Below are 18,441 nucleotides of genomic sequence, written 5' to 3'. Positions count from 1 at the left end.
AGTTATTATGTCCTTCCTGTAATGTGGTGACCAGAACTGCACACAATACTCCAGTTGTGGCCTCACCAGTGTTTTATACAATTCCAACATTATATCCTTACTTTTATATTCTATACCTCTGCCAATGAAGGAGAGCATTCCATATGCCTTCTTTACAACCTTGTCTACCTGAACTGCTGCCTTCAGGGACCTGTGTACTTGTAGGCCAAGATCTCTCACTTCATCTACCCCTCTTAGTATATTCCCATTTATTGTGTAATCCCTGTAACTGTTTGACCTCCCTAAATGTATGACCTCACACTTCTCTATGTTAAAATCCATCTGCCACTTTACCGCCCACTGCACCAACCCATCTATATCGTTTTGGAGATTATGGCTATCCTCTACACTATGCACTGCTTGGCCAATCTTTATGTCATCGGCAAATTTCCCAATCTTTCCCCCAACGTTCACATCCAAATCGTTAATATATAACACAAACAGCAAGGGTCCCAACACTGAGCCCTGTGGAACACCACATGAGACAACTTTCCATTCGCAAGGGCATCCATTGACCATTACCCTTTGTTTCCTGTTACAAAGCCAACCTTTTATCCAGTTTGCCACATTACCCTGAATCCCATGGGCTTTTACTTTCCTGACCAGTCTGCCATGTGGGACCTTGTCAAATGCCTTGCTAAAATCCATGTACACAACATCCACTGCACTACCTTCATCAACCCTTCTTGTCACTTCCTCAAAAAATTCAATCAAATTTGTGAGGCAAGACCTTCCTTTAACAAATCTATGCTGACCATCCCTGACTGGTCCATACCTTTCCACCTGACAGTTAATCCAATCTCTCAGGATTGATTCTACTAATTTACTCACTGCTGATGTAAGACTAACTGGCCTATAATTGTTTGGCATTTCCTTTGATCCCTTTTTAAACAATGGAACTACATTTGCATTTCTCCAGTACCTCCCCTGCATCTAGTGAAGATTGGAAAATCAACCTCAGAGCATCTGCTATCTTCTCCCTGACTTCCTTCAGCAGACTCGGAAACAATCCATCTGGCCCTCGTGACTTATCAGCTTTCAAGGATTTCAACCCTTCGAGTACTTCCTCTCTATGACTATCCCGTCCAATATCTCGCAGTGTTCGTCCTGGACTACTCTATCTACATCCTCCCTTTCCTTTGTAAACACGGAGACAAAATATTCATTCAAAACCCTTCCCACAGCCTCTGCATCCACACACAAGTTTCCATCTTCATCTCTGATAGGTCCCACTTTTTCCTTAACTAACCTTTTAGCATTAATGTATTGGTAAAACATCTTTGGGTTATCTTTAACTTTACTTGCTAAACTTTTTTCATGCCTTCTCTTTGATTTCCTTATTTCCTTTTTTACTTCGTCTAGGCTATCTGCAGTGCTTACTTCTTTGTGCCTATCGTACACTTCCTTTTTCTGTTTGATCTTCCCCTGTATTCCCCTAGACAACCAGGGTGGTCTAGATTTGGCAGTACCACTCTTATTTTTGTAGGGGACATGTCTACTTTGTACAATTAGGATCTCGCTTTTTAGTGCTTCCCACTGGTTTTCCACTGTTTTATCCTCCAGCAGTGCTGTTCAGTCCACCTCAACCAAGTCCCTTCTCATTTCTGCAAAATTTGCCTTCCCCCAGTTCAAGACTTTTGCTCCTGCCTTATCTCTGTATCTCTGTTCTTTTCCATGGTAATGCTAAATCTAACTGAATTGTGATCACTGTCCCTGATATGGTCACCAACTGTCACTTCACCCACTTGCCCTTCTTCATTCCCCAAGACTAAGTCTAGAATTGCATCTCCTCTCATTGGGTTTATCACTAATTGGTTAAAAAAATTTTCTTGGACACATTGCATGAGGTTTTCTCCCTCAGTTCCCATTATATTGTTTGAATCCCAGTTGATATTAGGATAATTGAAGTCTCCGACTATTATTGCCCTTTTGTTCTTACAAGCAGAAATTTGCCTACATATTTGTTCTTCTATCTCCCTTTCACTATTTGGGGGTCTGTAGTATACTCCCAGTAGTGTGACTGCCCCTTTTTTATTTCTAAGCTCAATCCATAAAGCCTCGTTTGTTGATCCATTAAGTGTTTCATCCCTTCTCACAATTGGAATTGATTCTTTAACCATTAGTGCTACCTGCACCCCTCCCCCATCCTTTTTTAATCTCCTACTCTATCGTGTCTGAAGACTCTATAACCAGGGATATTAAGCTGCCAGCTTTGTCCCTCCTTTAGCCAGGTCTCCGTTATAGCAATGACATCCTGCTGCCATGTGTCTACCTGTGCCCTTAACTCATCTACCTTGTTTGTAATACTCCTTGCATTGAAGTTTAAACAGTTTAACCCCGTCAATTTCCCTTGCTGGACACTTTGTAAACTTTGCTTCTCCTGTAACTCCATGTCTATCACAACGTCCCTAGCTAATGTTCTACCTCCACTTTTCTGATCTGAATCTGACCTATCTGATCCTACTCCTGGGATCCCATCCCCCTGCCACACTAGTTTAAATACTCCCCAACAGAACTAGCAAAAGCTCCCACAAGGACACTGGTCCCAGCTCTGCCTGGGTGCAGCCTGTCCGGTTTATACACGTCCCACCTTCCCCAGAACCAGTCCCAGTGCCTCAAGAATCTGAATCCCTCCCAACTACACCATCTCTCCAGCCACGTATTCATTTGGCCTATCCTCTTATTCCTGCTCTTGCTAGCAGGTGGAACAGGGAGTTATCCTGAGGTCTTATTTTTAAATTTATTTCCGAGCTCCCTAGATTCTGCTTTCAGGCCCTCATCCCTCTTATTACCTATGTTGTTGGTACCAATGTGTACCACGACCACTGGCTGTTTACCTTCCCTCCCCAGAATGTCCCGCAGCCGCTCTGTAACATCCTGGACCCTGGCACCAGGGAGGCAACATACCATTCTTGATTCACGTTTGCGGTCACAGAAACGTCTGTCTGTGCCCCTAACTATTGAATCCCCTATCACAATAGCCCTGCCACTTGTTTTCCTCCTGCCCCTCTGAGCAGCAGAGCCACCCACGGTGCCATGAACTTGGCTGTTGCTGCTTTCCCCCGAGAGGCCATCCCCCCCAACAGTATCCAAAGCGGTATATCTGTTAGAGAGGGGGATGACCACAGGGGACTCCTGCACTACCTTCCTGAGTCTTTTACTGTTCCTGATGGTCATTCTGCCTGTGTAATCTTCACCTGCGGTGTGACCACCTCGCTAAACGTGCCATCCATGACTTGCTCAGCATCGCGGATGCTCCACAATGAGTCCACCCGCAGCTCCAGCTCTGAAACCCGATTCGCTAGAAGCTGCATTTGGACACACCTTCCCCACACATGGTCGCCATGGACGCTGGAAGCGTCCCTCATTTCCCACATCCTGCAGGAGTCTCAAAAAGCAAATCCTTGGCCCCACTCTCCTTCCATCTACTGCCCCATCTACAGCCTCTCTGTCCTCTCCAAAGTCCTTGAACGTGTTGCCACCTCCCAAATTCCTGCCCATCTTTCCCAGAACGCCATGTCTGAATCCCTCCAATCATGTTTCTGCCCCTGCCACAGGACTGAAACAGCTCTTATCAAAGTGACAAATGACATCCTATGTGACTGTGACAAAGATAAACTCTCCCTTCTCGTCCTCGACCTGTCTGCAGCATTTGATGTTGACCACATCATTCTGCACCTTCACCTCTCCCCTGTACCCTGGGTGGGGCTGCTCTCTCCTGGTTCCATTTTTCTCTTTCTAATCATAGCCAGAGTATCACTCACAATGTCTTTCCTTTCAACTCACACAGTTACCTCTCGTGTCCCCAAAGGCCTCCTCTTATTTCTCATTAACCTGTTCCAATCAATGACATCATCTGAAAACACTGCCACTTATCACATTTACACTAACAGCTCCCAGCTCTGCCTCACCACCACGTCTCTCGACTTCTCCACTCTTTGTAAATTATCAGACTGTTTGGTGGATGTGTAGAAATTTCCACCAATTAAATACTGGCAAGTCATTGTTTGAATGGCTGGTAGAAGCAGATTTAGTTATAACTTTCAAAAGTGATTTGGATTTTAATTTAATAAGGAAAGATTTAGAGGGCGATTGGAAAAGAGCAGGGGAGTGGGACAGAATGGTAACATTTTCAGGGACGGTACAGGCACAATGGGCTGAATGGCCACCATCCCTGCTCCATGATTCTATCATCATGTTTATTATGAATCATTATATTATTATAGATGACAGGATCTCCTAACAGTACAGCAGAGAAGGAGGCTGGTTGGCCTATTGAATCTGTGCTGACAAATTCGACGAGCTATCCAGTTAGTCCCACTCCCCCATTCTTTACTCATCCCTGCATCATTTCTCCTTCAAATATTTATCCAATTCCTGTTTGAAGGTTACTCTCGAACCTGTATCCATCAGATAGTGAATTCCAAATTCTTAACACTTGTTACTGAAAAGATTTCCTCATGATGTTAGTGTAAAAGCAAAATATTGCGGATGCTGGATATCTGAAATAAAAACAGAAAATGCTGATCAAACTCAGCAGGTCTGACACCACCTGTGGAGAGAGACAGAGTTAACAATTCGATTCCGTATGACTCTCCTTCATTGCACAATACCAAATATAGGATAGCCTGTTCCCTAGTCGGTTCCTCGACATTCTGGTCTAAAAGACATCTTGTATACTCCAGGAATTCATCCACCACAGTATTATTGCTAATTTGGTTTGCCCAGTCTATATGCAGCTTAAAGTCACCCATGATTATCGTAGCACCCTTTTTACATACATCTCTAATTTCCTGTTTAACACTGCCCCCTACCTTATCACTACCGTTTGGAGGCTTATAGACAACTCCCACTAATGTTTTCTGCCCTTTGTTGTTTCTTAGCTCCACCCGACTGATTCTAGATCGAGATTTTCTGAGCCAATATCCTCTCTCACTACTGCACCGATTTCATCCTTAACTAACAATGCTTTTTGCTTGTCTGTCCTAAATATCGAGTACCCTTGGATATTCAGTTCCCAGCCTCGGTCACCCTGCAGCCATGTCTCTGTAATCACAGTCATGTCGTACCCGTTTACATTTATTTGCACTGTTAATCCATCTACCTTATTGCGAATGCTCCATGCATTCAGATACAGTGCTTTTAGACTTGTCTTTTTAACATTTTTTATACATCTCTTTTTGTACTATGGTCCTATTTGCTGCTAGCCCTTGTTTCCTCTGCCTTCCACTTTTGCTTTCTACTTTTCTATCTTTCATTCCTATCTTTGTTTCCCTTTCTTGTGTCTCCTCACTCAGTTTCCCATTCCCCTGCCAGTCTAGTTTAAACCCTCCCCCACAGTACTAGCAAATACCCCTGTGAGGATACTGGTCCTGGTCCTGCTGGGGTGCAACCCAATCAGCTTTTACATGTCCCATCGTTCCCAGAATCAATCTCCATGCCTCAGGAATCTAAATCCCTCCCTCCTACATCATCTCTCCAGCCATGCATTCATCCAGTCTATTCTCCTATTCCTGATCTCGCTCGCACATGGTGCTGGATTCCCCATACCTAGTTGCCCTTGAGAAGGTGGAACTGCAGCAGTCCATGTGGTGTAGGTACACCCACAGTGCTGTTAGGAAGGGAGCTCCAGGATTTTGATCCAGCAACTGAAGGAATGGCGATATATTTCCAAGTCAGGATGGTGAGTGGTTTGGAGGCAAACTTCCAGGGGGTCGTGTTCCCATCTATCTGCTGCCCTTGTCCATCGAGATGTCGTGGGTTCAGAAGGTGCTGTCGAAGGAGCCTTGGTGAGTTCCTGCAGTGCATCTTGTAGATGGTACACACAGCTGCCTCTGTTTGTTGCTGGTGGAGGGAGTGAATGTTTGTGAATGGGGTGCCAATCAAGTGGGCTAATTTGTCCTGGATGGTGTCAACTTTCCTGAGTGTTGTTGGAGCTGCACCCATCCAGGCAAGTGGAGAATATTCCATCACACTCTTGACTTGTGCCTTGTAGATGGTGGACAGGCTTTGGAGAGTCAGGAGGTGAGTTATTTGCGGCAGAATTCCCAGCCTCTGACCTGCTCTTGGAGCCACAGTATTTATATGGCTGGTCCAGTTCTGTTTCTGCTCAATGGTAACCCCCAGGATGTTGATAGTGGGGGATTTAGTGAAGGTAATGCCACTGAATGTCATGGGGTGATGGGTAGATTCTCCCTTGCTGGAGATAGTAATTGACTGGCACTTGTGTGTTGCGAATGTTACTTGGCACCTGTCAGTACAAGCCTGGATATTGTCCAGGTCTTGCTGCATTTAGACATGCATTGCTTCAGTAGCTGAGGAGTCGTGAATGGTGCTGAACATTGTGCAATCACCAGTGAACATCCCCACTTCTGACCTTATGATGGGAGGAAGGTCATTGCTGAAACAGCTGAAGATGGTTGGGCCTAGGACAATACCCTGAGGAACTCCTGCAGTAATGTCGTGGAAATGAGGTGATTGACCTCCAACAACCACAACCATCTTCCGTTGTGCTAGGTATGAATCCAACCATTATAGAGTTTCCCCCCTGATTCCCACTGACTCCAGTGTTGCGAAAGCTCTTTGATGCCACACTTGGTCAAATGCTGCCTGGCAGTCACTCTCACCTCACCTCGGGAGTTCAGCTCTTTTGTCCATTTTGAACCACAGCTGTAATGAGGTCAGGAGCCGAGTGACCCTGGCATTAGTGAGAAGGTGTTATTTCTAAGCAAGTGCCACTTGATACAGAAACAGGCCCAATCTCGATGTGGTGATGAAAATTTTTGTTCACAAATTAAGCTTTGAGTGACACTGTTACAATCCATAATTTTCCATGAATCAGAATGTGCCCCATCAGTGACCACAGGAGCCCAGTGCGATTACTCAGCACTCGGTTGCACTCTGAGCATGTGCAGTACAAGTGGTGGATGTGGAACATGCTGATCAAGAGCCAGTAGGAGATGTCACTGAATTACAGAAAATATCAAATCCAGAAAGAGAGCATTCTGTTCAACCAGTAGGAGATGACACTGAATTACAGAGAATATCGAGTCCAGAAACAGAGCTTTCTGTTCAACTGACCTGTGCTGGAGTTTATGTTTTGCATAGACACATTCCATTTCATCTACCTCAAGTCAGTTTTTCAGCATATCTTTCTTGACACAGGTACCAGCACTGAATTAAAAGCAAAATACTGTGGATACTGGAAATCTGAAATAAAAACGGAAAGTGATGGAATAACTCAGCAGGTTGTTTCCACCAGTTTGTACCAGCATTGATCTTTGTGAATTTCAACTTCGACCTTTTTCCAATCTGCCATTGCAGGTGGAGGTGGGGGTGAATTGCACAGATTGCATCATGGAGGAAGGTCCAGACATTCGGGTTTCTACATACTTTAAGTACCTATTGTGTGTATTGCACTGTCATGAAAATATAATACTTTTCATAATATTATTTTGATATATTGTAAAGGTTGGTTAATAGTGGAGTTTGGATTAGTTTCTCTGTGTTGATGTGTGTGGTGGTGGGGGGGTGGGAGGGGGGGCGGGAGAATTTAATGGAATTGGAGACAGCTGGTCTGCAGCTTTTGAATGATCAAAAGGGAAGCTCGGTTTGAAATGCTAAATACACAAACCTGGCTGAAGTTTTAGAATGTGAGGTGCGAGGAACATTTGCATTTTTATATAAATTAGGTTAGTTTGAACTTCAAACAGATGGTAAGATGTTACACCTAGCCATAAGAAGCTAAGTCATACAGTGTTTATTTTTCCCAAAGGTTACTGATAATATGAGTACTATGAAAAATTTATAATAAAGTTAAAAGTAAAGTTTCAAAGAAATATTGGGAATTGGAATTTACATTAAGAGAGAAGCATGTATAAAGGAGATGAGGTTATATGTAAGAGGGAAGGCATTCTAAGATCTAACACAAGTGTGAAAAGCCTCCAGCCTGTATGCATTTGCTGTCTACAGGAACTGAAGCTAAGAAAATTCACTTTGAATATCACTGCCCAAGGTTTTGTGTGCTTTACCAAGGTCTGTTAAACTTATGTTTTGTTTCACTGTTGCCTTAACAGAGGTGTAACTGGGAGCTAGATTAATTAGGGGAGTTAGGAGTTATTATAATCGTAATTTGTAGACCTATGAATGTGCTTAAAATCTTTTATTCTGTTAATGAATATTTAATTTAGTTTTAAAAAAACTCTAATTGTGGGTGGACTTATTACTACTGAATTCAAGGCACGCATCTCGAGATAAAATACAAATTGCAAAACAGTAGTGGCAGCTGTTTCAGGTTTCGCTCTGCGATTTGAGCAGCTCAGCATTTACCATCCGCCGTGCCATAACAGCGCCCCGGGTCCCGATCTCGATTGGGAAGCCGATGCATTGAATTTTGTGTTCCCAAGTCAAGCTATCAATGGCGGATTATTTACCCAGAACAAACCGCGTTGCAGAAAGTCCCCTATCAATGACTATAGGAGTCCAGTGCGCAGGTGCAGTGTGGGTGTGCGCTCTGAGCATGCTCAGTGTCAGTCATGGTGACAGAGTGAGGAGGAGCGGACGGTTCGGGAGGCGGGAGGAGATTGTGAGCACAGGGTAGGAATGGAAACCGCGGCTGGACTGGGAACTGGATCAACTTCTGGGGTAGGCCCCAGGCCCCGTGTTTACCCCGCGGTGACAGGCCCGGGGGGGAGGGATCGATGGAGCCGGCGGCTGGACGGGGAGGATTTGGAAACACTTTGTGGATCCGCAAACCCTGAGAAATAATTATCAGCTCCTGGTTTGCAGCTGCGGGGCTTCTCCCTCCCGGGAACAGGCCCAGGTTAACGGCCGCCATCCTGGGTCAGCGAGTGGAGGATGGTTCACATCAGAGGATGGGGGAGGGGGGACAATAAATAAGACTTAATTTATAAAAAATAAATAAATTTGGGCTCAAATCAATGAGGATCTGATCTGTGTTTGGGAAACTGTTAACAAATGGCCCCTTGTAAAACATGATCTCCATTTGTAGAATTTATTAAAAGGATACAGAGAATTATCCAACACTTTATTTAGATTTCAGCCCAGGGAGGGGGGAGAGTGTGTGGGACGGGGATTTGCAGCTTTGGGGGAACAAGAGAGAAAAAATGTTCCATAGGAACTAAAATTAACTGTTCTTCATTTCTATGCCGTGCTTACAATGAGGACTTTTGAAATCTCTGCTTACAGGGGCATCAGAAGGGAGAATTTATACACTGGTAACTCAAATAAAACATCACATCAAGATCTAACAGAGTCACTTGATTCATCAGGAGCAGAATATCACCGGCCTTTGAATGTGGAAGGAGAAATGTTTGCCTGTTCTGACTGTAGAAAAAAAAAAATCACTCATCTATATGACTGGAAAAGCATCAAGACACACTCACACCGGTGAGAGTGTTCCAGTGCACCGACTGTGCAAAGAGCTTTAGCTAGTTACACAACCTGAAAAAAAAATTACAGCATTTACAGTGGGATGTTATGAATTCCACGTACACATGTTTTCTGTGTGTCTGTGTGTGTGTGGACAAGCATTCAACTGATCATCCAATCTGGAGAGACACAAGGGCACCCGCACCACGGAGAAACCATGGAAATGTGGGGACTGTGGAACTGGATTCATTTCCCCATCCCAGCTGGAAATTCATCGGCGTATTCACACTGGGGAGAGGCCGTTCACCTGCACCGATTGTGGGAAGGGTTTCACGCAGTTATCAAATCTTCTGACACACCAGCGTGTTCACAGTGGCGTGAGGCCGTTCAGCTGTTCCGTGTGCGGGAAGGGATTCATGAGTTCATCTAACCTAGGGACCCACCAGCAAGTTCAGACTGGGGAGAGGCCGTTCACCTGCTGTGTGTGTGGGAAAGGCTTCACTCAGTCATCTGCTCTGCTGACACCAACTTGTTCACAGTGATCAGAGATTGTTTAAATGCTCTGACTGTGAGAAAAGTTTCAAAGAACCAATAAATCTGCTGAAACACCAGCGAGTTCACACTGGGGAGAGGCCGTTCACCTGCTGTGTGTGTGGGAAGAGATTCACTCGGTCGCACAACCTGCACAGACACCAGCGAGTTCACACTGGGGAGAGGCCTTTCAACTGCCCCATCTGTGGGAAGGGATTCATTTTTTCATTTAACTTGAAGAGACACCAGAAGTTTCACATATGACAACAGGGGTTGGATTCTGCTGTTATTGCTGTTGTGAATCACATCCAGGTTTGAACTAGGTTCATTCTGATAACTGGGGTTGGATTTTCACTTTCTGATGGGGGTGGGAACCGGGACTTGTGTGATTTGAAAATTACTTTCCCGGTCGGAGGCACTGGATCCGCTGCCTCTGAGACAGTTTGTAATTTTCAAAGTGCCGGTGGAGGGGAGGAAACAGGAAACCCACTCACCACCAATTAACGGCCCCTTAATCTCATTAAAGAACTTGTTAAGGAGCCTGTCTGGAACAGAATGGGATTTTCAGTCTTCTGGATTCTAAATTGATTTATGGGGTACAGGTTGTTTGCAATAAATCCCCAATTGTGAATGAAATCACCAGATTCTACAGGACTGAGCATCCGTCAGGAATGAACACTCTAAATGGTCATTTTAAAAAGATTTATTAACCATTAAAATGTGGAAAGGTAACAAGTTAGAAAGATAAAAATCAAGTTTCAATTAACAGTAAGAGGAGAATGTTTAACTTTAACAATTAAACAGACTTCTCACAACTTTCCTCGGTTGATCAGGCTGAAGACATGAAGTGAGGATAACCCTCCGTCATTTGATACACAGATAACATGCTAACAAAATGGCTTCTCGAAATCTTCATTTCTACACTTAAAAGATGCTGTAAGCCCACCTTAGCCAAGTTATTGGAAATGGCTAATTGGTCTATGGTTTGTCAATAATGTGACAAGAGTTAACTCCAGTGGTTTTAGCTAATTTGCCACATTGTCTTAAACTTAGGACAGTGCCTTCCTTTAAGCTATGTCTCTCATCTTGATGTTTTTTTCAGGAGCCCATTCATTAAGACAGACTCAACAATCAAGGACAGTGTGTGTTCCTGATAGGGAGCAAGTCCGAGGCTTATCCCATTTCTTTCCCAGCTGTTACAGCACTTTAATTCTCTCATAAGAAATGCTAATGGAGAAATATTGAGATAACATGAAGCGACTTCTAAGCAACTACCAATCATCTGTTGCCCGTCAATCACTGCTTCGTAATACTGTTTTGGGAAAGTTTGTTGGAAAAGGTTAAAATCATCAAAATGGCTTCTTATCTCAATGTTAGCAGAAAATTGTGTTTTGACATTGTTAGCTTATTACAATGAATATGACATGAAATGAACCTGAAAATGGTTGGGCTACACTAAAATCTAGTACCCAGGCTTACTTACAGGATGAAGTCAGATAGTCTGCTGCACGTTAGCGCACAGCTGTGGAATTACCATAGATCGAAAGGAAGTTAATTTTCATCTGGTTTTTGTTTGTTGAATTTGAGGGATAGACTTGTTCCGGTTTGAGCGCTGTATCTTGATGTCCGTGCACACTTGTATTGTCTTTATTGTCCTGGTCATTTCATGAGCTGCTAGCTCCCCTCGGCAAAGCAGTAGCAAACCCCAAAATGGCTGCCTTTGCTGCTGGACAGGAAGCTCCCTGCCCCCGGAGGCACTTGGTGCCTCGGTCTGGATGCTGAGCTCACCTCCTGCCAAAACAGCTTATTTACATTTAAAAATAATGCTGCAAGAGCGATGCAGTTCAGGTGCAGATTGCGGACCCAGAATTCATCCAGTGTCAGGTTCCCAACCCTCTTTGAAAATCCAGCTCTTGGGGCTTTATTCCTCTTGATGTTAATAATCCCTGTAACAGGGCTGGAGTTTAATATTCTGGTTAAATGTCAAATAAATCACTTTGGCGTCAAACACACAGTGTGTGGAATATTTGTTTTCTTCAGGATAAGAGGAGACTAATTGAAATCTTGTTCTCGACTGTTCCATTTCTGGGCCTTTTCTCCTCTGTTAAAGAAAGATTTTTATTTCTGCAGAGCCTTTCATGACATCAGGATGTCCCAAAGCATTTTACAGCCAATGAAATTCCTTTGAAGTGCAGTCAATGTTGGAATGTAGGAAATACAGCAGCTAATTTATGCACAGCAAGATCGCATAGACAACAAATTGATAATACCCAGATAATCTGTTTCAGTGACGTTGATTGAGGGATAAATATTGACCAAGATTCCTGGGATAAATCCCCTGCTCTTTGAAATAATGTCAATGGATCTCTTACACCCATCCATTCTGTCTCAGTGCAGTCTCTGACAGTCTCTCCCTCAGTACTGCGGTGGAATGTTAGCCTGGATTTTATGCTCATCTTTCTGGATGCGGATTTAAATCCACAACCTCCTGACTAAGACATGAAAATGCAACCACTGAGCCATGACTAACACATCATCATCACTCTGGATTATTTCAGATCCTAGACCTTTGGTTACTCTCATGGACAAGTCCCAGCTCCCCCATACCTTCCAGAGTGTCTCTCCCAACCTTGATAGCAAACATCATCTCACTTTTCAAAAAAGGAGGAAGAGAGAAAATGGGGAACTAGAGGCCAGTTCATCTAACATCAGTAATTGGCAAAATGTAGGAATCTACCATGAGGGATGTGGTAACAGGGCACTTAGAAAATCATTAACTGATCGAGCAGAGCCAATATGGATTTATGAAAGGGAGATCATGTTTGACAAATCTGTTCAGAGCTTTTTGAAAATGTAATAAGTCAGGAGGATAATGAGGATATCAGTAGATGTGTATTTGGATTTTCAAAAAGCATTTGATGAGGGGCCACACGAGAGGTCATCACACAAAATTCGGTCTGGTGTTTGGGGGGTATCTGAGCATGGACTGAGGATTGGTTAATGGTCAGAAAACAGAGAGTGGGAATAAACAGGACATTTTCAGGTTGGCAGGCTGTGACTAGCAGGTACCACAAGGATCAGCAGTTGTGCCTCAGCTATTTACAATCGATATCAATGACTTAGATGAGGGGACTGAGTGTAATGTATCCAGGTTTTCTGACAATACAATGTTGGGTGGGAAAGTAAGTGCTGAGGAGGACACAAAGAGGCTGTACAGGGATATAGACAGGTTGGGTAAGAACATGGCAGATGGAATACAACACGGTGAAGTGTGAAGTTATCCACTTTGGTAGGAAAAAAAAGAATATTTTTTGAATGGTGCGAGACTGGGAAATATTTGCATTCAGAGGGACCTGGGTGTTCTTGTACATGAATCACAGAAAGTTAACATGCAGGTACAGCAAACAAATGGTAAATGGTCTGTTAGCTTTTATTACAAAGGGATTGGAGTATAAGAGTAAAGATGTCTTACCACAATTATACAGAGCATTGGTGAGGCATCACCTGGAGTACTGTGTGCAGGTTTAGTCTCCTTACCTAAGGAAGGACATACTTGCCCTGGAGGGAGTGAAACAAATGTTCACCAGACTGGTTCCTGGGATGAGGAGATTGTCCCATGAGGAGAGATCGAGCAGACTCGGCCTCGATTGAATGGAGTTTGGAAGATTGAGTGATCCAACTGAAACATTCTTAAATGGCCTGACAAGGTAAATGCTGAGAAAATGTTTCCCATCTGGTGAATTTAGAACACGGGGATCAGTCTCAGAATAAGGGGTCGACCATTTAGGACTGAGATGAGGAGGAATTTCTTCACTCAGTTGTGAATCTTTGGAACTTTCTATCCCAGGGATCCGTGGTTCTCAGTTATATTTAAGACAGAGGTCGACAGAGTTTTGGGTACAAGGGGAATTAAGGTTTCTGGGGAGTGTGGATCTGAGGTAGAAGATCAACCATGATCATATCGAATAGCAGAGCAGACTTAATGGGCCAAATGGCCTCTTCCTACTCCTATTTATTATGTTCATTAAACCTCAGTCTGGTTCCCCTCAAGCTGCTGAGTGAGTGAATTAAATCTTTCTTCACAAATCACCCGGATACCAGACTACAAGTCAGGCCATGAACATTGTTCATTGTTTACAAATCACAGTGAAATGTGGGCACACAGACCTTTTCTAGACATGTCTAAGTGTAATCAGAGTTATCCAGCAGTTCAGCACTAATGGGGAGAGCTATTTCATAAAACAAGGAACAAAGACTCCACAGGATATTCAGTGATTCACTGTAAATCAGCACGAATGGCTGAGTATTAATTACAGCAGGGAGCAGAGTCTGAGGTTATCAATTGGTGAGTTTATTTTCAGAGTAATTCCTTCAATATTTGACAAGTTAACAGCTTTGAACAGCCCGTCTCTCAAATAGCTCGAGCCTACTTGTAATTAAAAACATTCAGAACTTACCGAGCTTCATCCTCGAGTTACAGAACAGACTTTCTCCCATCAATATAGAGCTGCAGGATTGCACTGTGATCTCTTTATTGTTCATCTTTAGTTCAAGGCAGTTTCTGAGTGATTTACATTGAAAACGAGGTTTGCAGACATGATGGTCTATTCACACATAATTGAGAGATGGTGCGGGTACACGCTAAGTCTAAACTGGGCAACTAACATTAGAGATCAACCCCAACTGTCAGAATGAACATGATTCAGTCCAGCAATAACAGCAGAATCCAACCCCTGTAATCACTTGTGAACTCTCTGGTGTGTCACCAGGTAGGATAAGCGAGTGAATCCCTTCCCACATCCGGAGCAGGTGAACGACTTCTCCCCAGTGTGAACTTGCTGGTGTGTCAGCAGGTTGGATGACTGAGCGAATCCCTTCCCACACTCAGAGCAGGTGAACGGTCTCTCCCCAGTGTGGGTGCGCTGGTGTGCGGTGAGATGAAATGATTGCCTGAACCCAGTCCCACAGTGAGAGCATCTGAATGGTTTCTCATCAGTGTGAATACGTTGGTGGTATTGCAGATCCCCAGAACTTTTAAAGCACTTCCCACAGTCTGGACATTTAAACGGCCTCTCGTCAGTGTGAACTCGCTGGTGTCTCAGCAGGTGGGGTTTCTGAGTGAATTTCTTCCCACACTCAGAGCAGGTGAACGGCCTCTCCCCAGTGTGAGTGCGCTGGTGTGCAGTGAGATGAGATGGTTGCCTGAACCCAGTCCCGCAGTGAGAGCACCTGAATGGTCTCTCATCAGTGTGAATACGTTGATGACATTGTTGATGCCCAGAACTTTTGAAGCACTTCCCACAGTCTGGACATTTAAACGGTCTCTCGTCAGTGTGAACTCGCTGGTGTTTCAGAAGGCGGGATGAAGTCCTGAGCCTCTTCCCACACTGTGAGCAGCTGAATGGTGCATACGCAGTATGAATGCGCTGGTGCTCCCTCAGTCCATGTGGGTTTTTAAAGCTCTTTTCACAGTCAGGGCATTTAAACTCTCTCTTGTCAGTGTGAACTTGCTGGTGTTCCAGCAGGTGGGATGAGCGAGTGAATCCTTTTCCACACACGGAGCAGGTGAACGGCCTCTCCCCAGTGTGAAGTCGCTGGTGTCTCTGAAGGCAGATTAACTGAGTGAATCCCTTCCCACACACGGAGCAGATGAACGGCCTCTCCCCAGTGTGACTGCGTCGATGAGTTTCCAGATTAGACGGGGATCTGAATCCCTTCCCACAGTCCCCACATTTCCACGGTTTCTCCCTGGTGTAAACGGTGCTTTTTGCTTCCATGTTCAAAGGCTGATGATCTTCAGGTCCTGATGAATCGAGAGACTCTGGCAGATTTTGATGTGATTTTGGTTTGACCTTCCTAACTGCAAATCCTTCTCATACTCTGTAATGTGAATTCAAAACAGAAACAAAGAAATATGAAAGAGAACCCACAAAAACAGAAAGGCAGGTTGTGAAATTGAGCTGAATGAATCCGGTAATTTGTGGGGCTGACACGAGGAAAATGTGACTATGAAAACTGCCAGATTGTCATAAAAACCCAGCTGGTTCATTAATGTTCTCGAGGGAAGGGAATCTACCTCCCGGTCTGGGCCTACACGAGACTCTGGCCTCTATGGGAGAAGAGAGAGTGAGAGGTGGAGGAGGGAAAAGAAGATGGATTTCATAGATCTGCAGCTCAACCAGAATTTTGATAGAATCTCCCAAACCCATGACCCCCACCACCTGGAAAGACAAGAGCAGCTGGTGCATGGGGAAGCCATCAGCTCCAAGACACACAGCAGCGAGTTCACACTGGGGACAGGCCGGACACCTGCTCCACGTGTGAGAAGGGATTTAATCCATCATCCAACCGGCTGATACACCAGCGAGTTCAGCATTGACTCCAGGGGTTGGATTCTGCTGTTATTGTTGCTGTTGATCACACCCAGTACTGAACCTTGTTCATTCTGATAGTTTGGGTTTGTTTCTGCTGATGTTAAAAATCACTGTAACTGGACTGAAGGTTTAATATTCTGGAAATCGGCTTGTTTTATATTGTAACCCTTACTCTTCAAATAAAGTATATTTCTTTGGCCTAAAACAAACAGTCATTTACTTGTAATTGTTTTCAATTTAGTTACTGTATTCAGTGCTCATCATGTGCTCTGATCGACATGGTGAAGATCAAACACAGATTGTGTGATCACTTTGTGGAACAACCTCTGTTCAGTCTGTGAGCTTGACCCTGAGCTTCCAGTCACTTGTCATTTTAATTCTCCGCCCCACTCCTACTCTGACCTCTCTGTCCTTGGCCTCCTGAACTGTTCCAATGAAGCTCAGTGGGAGCTCTAGGAACAGCAGCTCATCTTTCGATCTGGCATTTTACAAACTTCCAGACTCAACATCAAGTTCAGCAGTTTCTGCACCAACAGAGAGTTGTCAGGATCTGGAACTCTCTACCTGAAAAGGTGCTGGGACCTGACTCGAGAAGGAATTTTAAAAGGAAGTTGACAGGGATTTGAGAATGAGGAACATATGGATTACAAACAGAAAGTGGGTGTCTGGGGCTAAACATGATTGCTCTTTCAAAGAAACAGCACAAGCATAAAGGGTTGAATGGGCTCTTTCTGTGCTGCAAGTTTCTATAATTCTAGAAGTTGGCCGTTTAGTCCCTCGTCCCTGTCAGATTTCAATTTAATCTCGCATCAACTGCTGTTTGTGGAACAGAGTTCCTAACTTCTACCTCCCTTTGTGTGTAGAAGTATTTGCTGACTTCACTCCTGGAAGGTCTGGCTCTCATGTTTACACTATGCCCCCAGAGTCTAGGACTATGACTCTTCTTTGGAACTGACTGAATCTTTGTCTGAATCTGGGGAAGTGAGGACAAGCATGGTCAAAAAATTGTAGCCATGTCTTTCACAGTGAAATGAGGAAACAATCGTTGACACAAAGCTTGACAAGTTTGGAGTTTTCTGCCACAAATGACAATTCCCTCACCAACATCACTACCCATTCACTCCACCTTCCCCTCTCAAGATGACAATAGGCAATTGCCTGCATAAGGCAGGCCTCTTACCAGGGTTTCCAGTCCCGCACACACCATGTGTTTTTTTATTCTATGATGGGATGTGTGCATTGCCCATCCCTAATGGCCCTGGAGCTGTGTGGCTTGCTGGGCCGTTTCAGAGTGAACCACATCACTGTGGGGCTGGAGTCACATGTAGGCCGGACTTGGTAAGGACGGCAGATTTCCTTCCCTAAAGGGACATTAGTGAACCAGATGGGTTTTACGATAATTGATAGTTTTATAAATTATTAACTGACTCTTGGAGTCCAGGTATCATTCCGGTAAAACTGTGCTGCACTCACAAGGACAATAACCCATAGTCCTATGTTGGGACTTGAACCCATGTCACGAGCCCAGTGGCATTACCACTGGGGCACCGTCTCCCCGCCCTCCAAGCTCGCGCGCGGTGTCCAGGCTCCCCCCGGTTCACAATCTCCACCCGCCCTCCGAGCTCGCGCGTGGTGTCCAGGCTCCCCCCCGGTTCACAATCTCCACCCGCCCTCCGAGCTCGCGCGTGGTTTCCAGGCTCCCCCCCCCGGTTCACAATCTCCAGCCGTTGGCTTCATTTCTCACCCTTTGTGATCTCAACGCGACCGCTCCTTCTTCCAGCTCCGGTTCTAGTACTGCGCATGCTTCAGTCGCAGCCTAGCCCCGCCCCTCTATCACTCCAATTGGTTGGAGGGCAAACCGCACCCGCTCGGTCCTCTAGTCCCGCCTCTCTCTTCCTATTGGCCCGGAATCGCTGTCAATCAGCCGAGCATTGTGAGCTGTCAGGTGAGAGGTCACTGTCGGGAGCGGGTTAATAAACCCCGGGCAGAGGGGTGGGATTTACAAATCCCGAGTGCGGCCCCAGATCCGAATATTTAACAATGAACATTCTCCACTCTCACTATCCGCCGGACAGGTAGATAAGGTGGTTAAGAAGGCATATGGGAT

The 18,441-nt window shown here is 44.7% G+C and overlaps 1 protein-coding gene across 1 annotated transcript in view; it reads left to right on the top strand.

Annotated features, from left to right (window-relative positions):
- LOC144697784 (uncharacterized) overlaps positions 1-18,441 on the top strand; it is a 172,091-nt gene that overhangs the window by 89,506 nt on the left and 64,144 nt on the right. The window contains exons 16-17 of the mRNA XM_078569780.1: positions 9,608-9,898; positions 9,978-10,222. Coding sequence (XP_078425906.1) covers positions 9,608-9,898; positions 9,978-10,222 — 536 coding nt within the window. The remainder of the gene's footprint in view (positions 1-9,607; positions 9,899-9,977; positions 10,223-18,441) is intronic.

Source organism: Cetorhinus maximus, chromosome 23 (assembly GCF_964194155.1).
Source record: "Cetorhinus maximus chromosome 23, sCetMax3.hap1.1, whole genome shotgun sequence".
Taxonomy (NCBI): Eukaryota; Metazoa; Chordata; class Chondrichthyes; order Lamniformes; family Cetorhinidae; genus Cetorhinus; species Cetorhinus maximus.
Note: the sequence above shows the minus strand (reverse complement) of the source record. Positions and strands in the feature narration are given on the sequence as shown.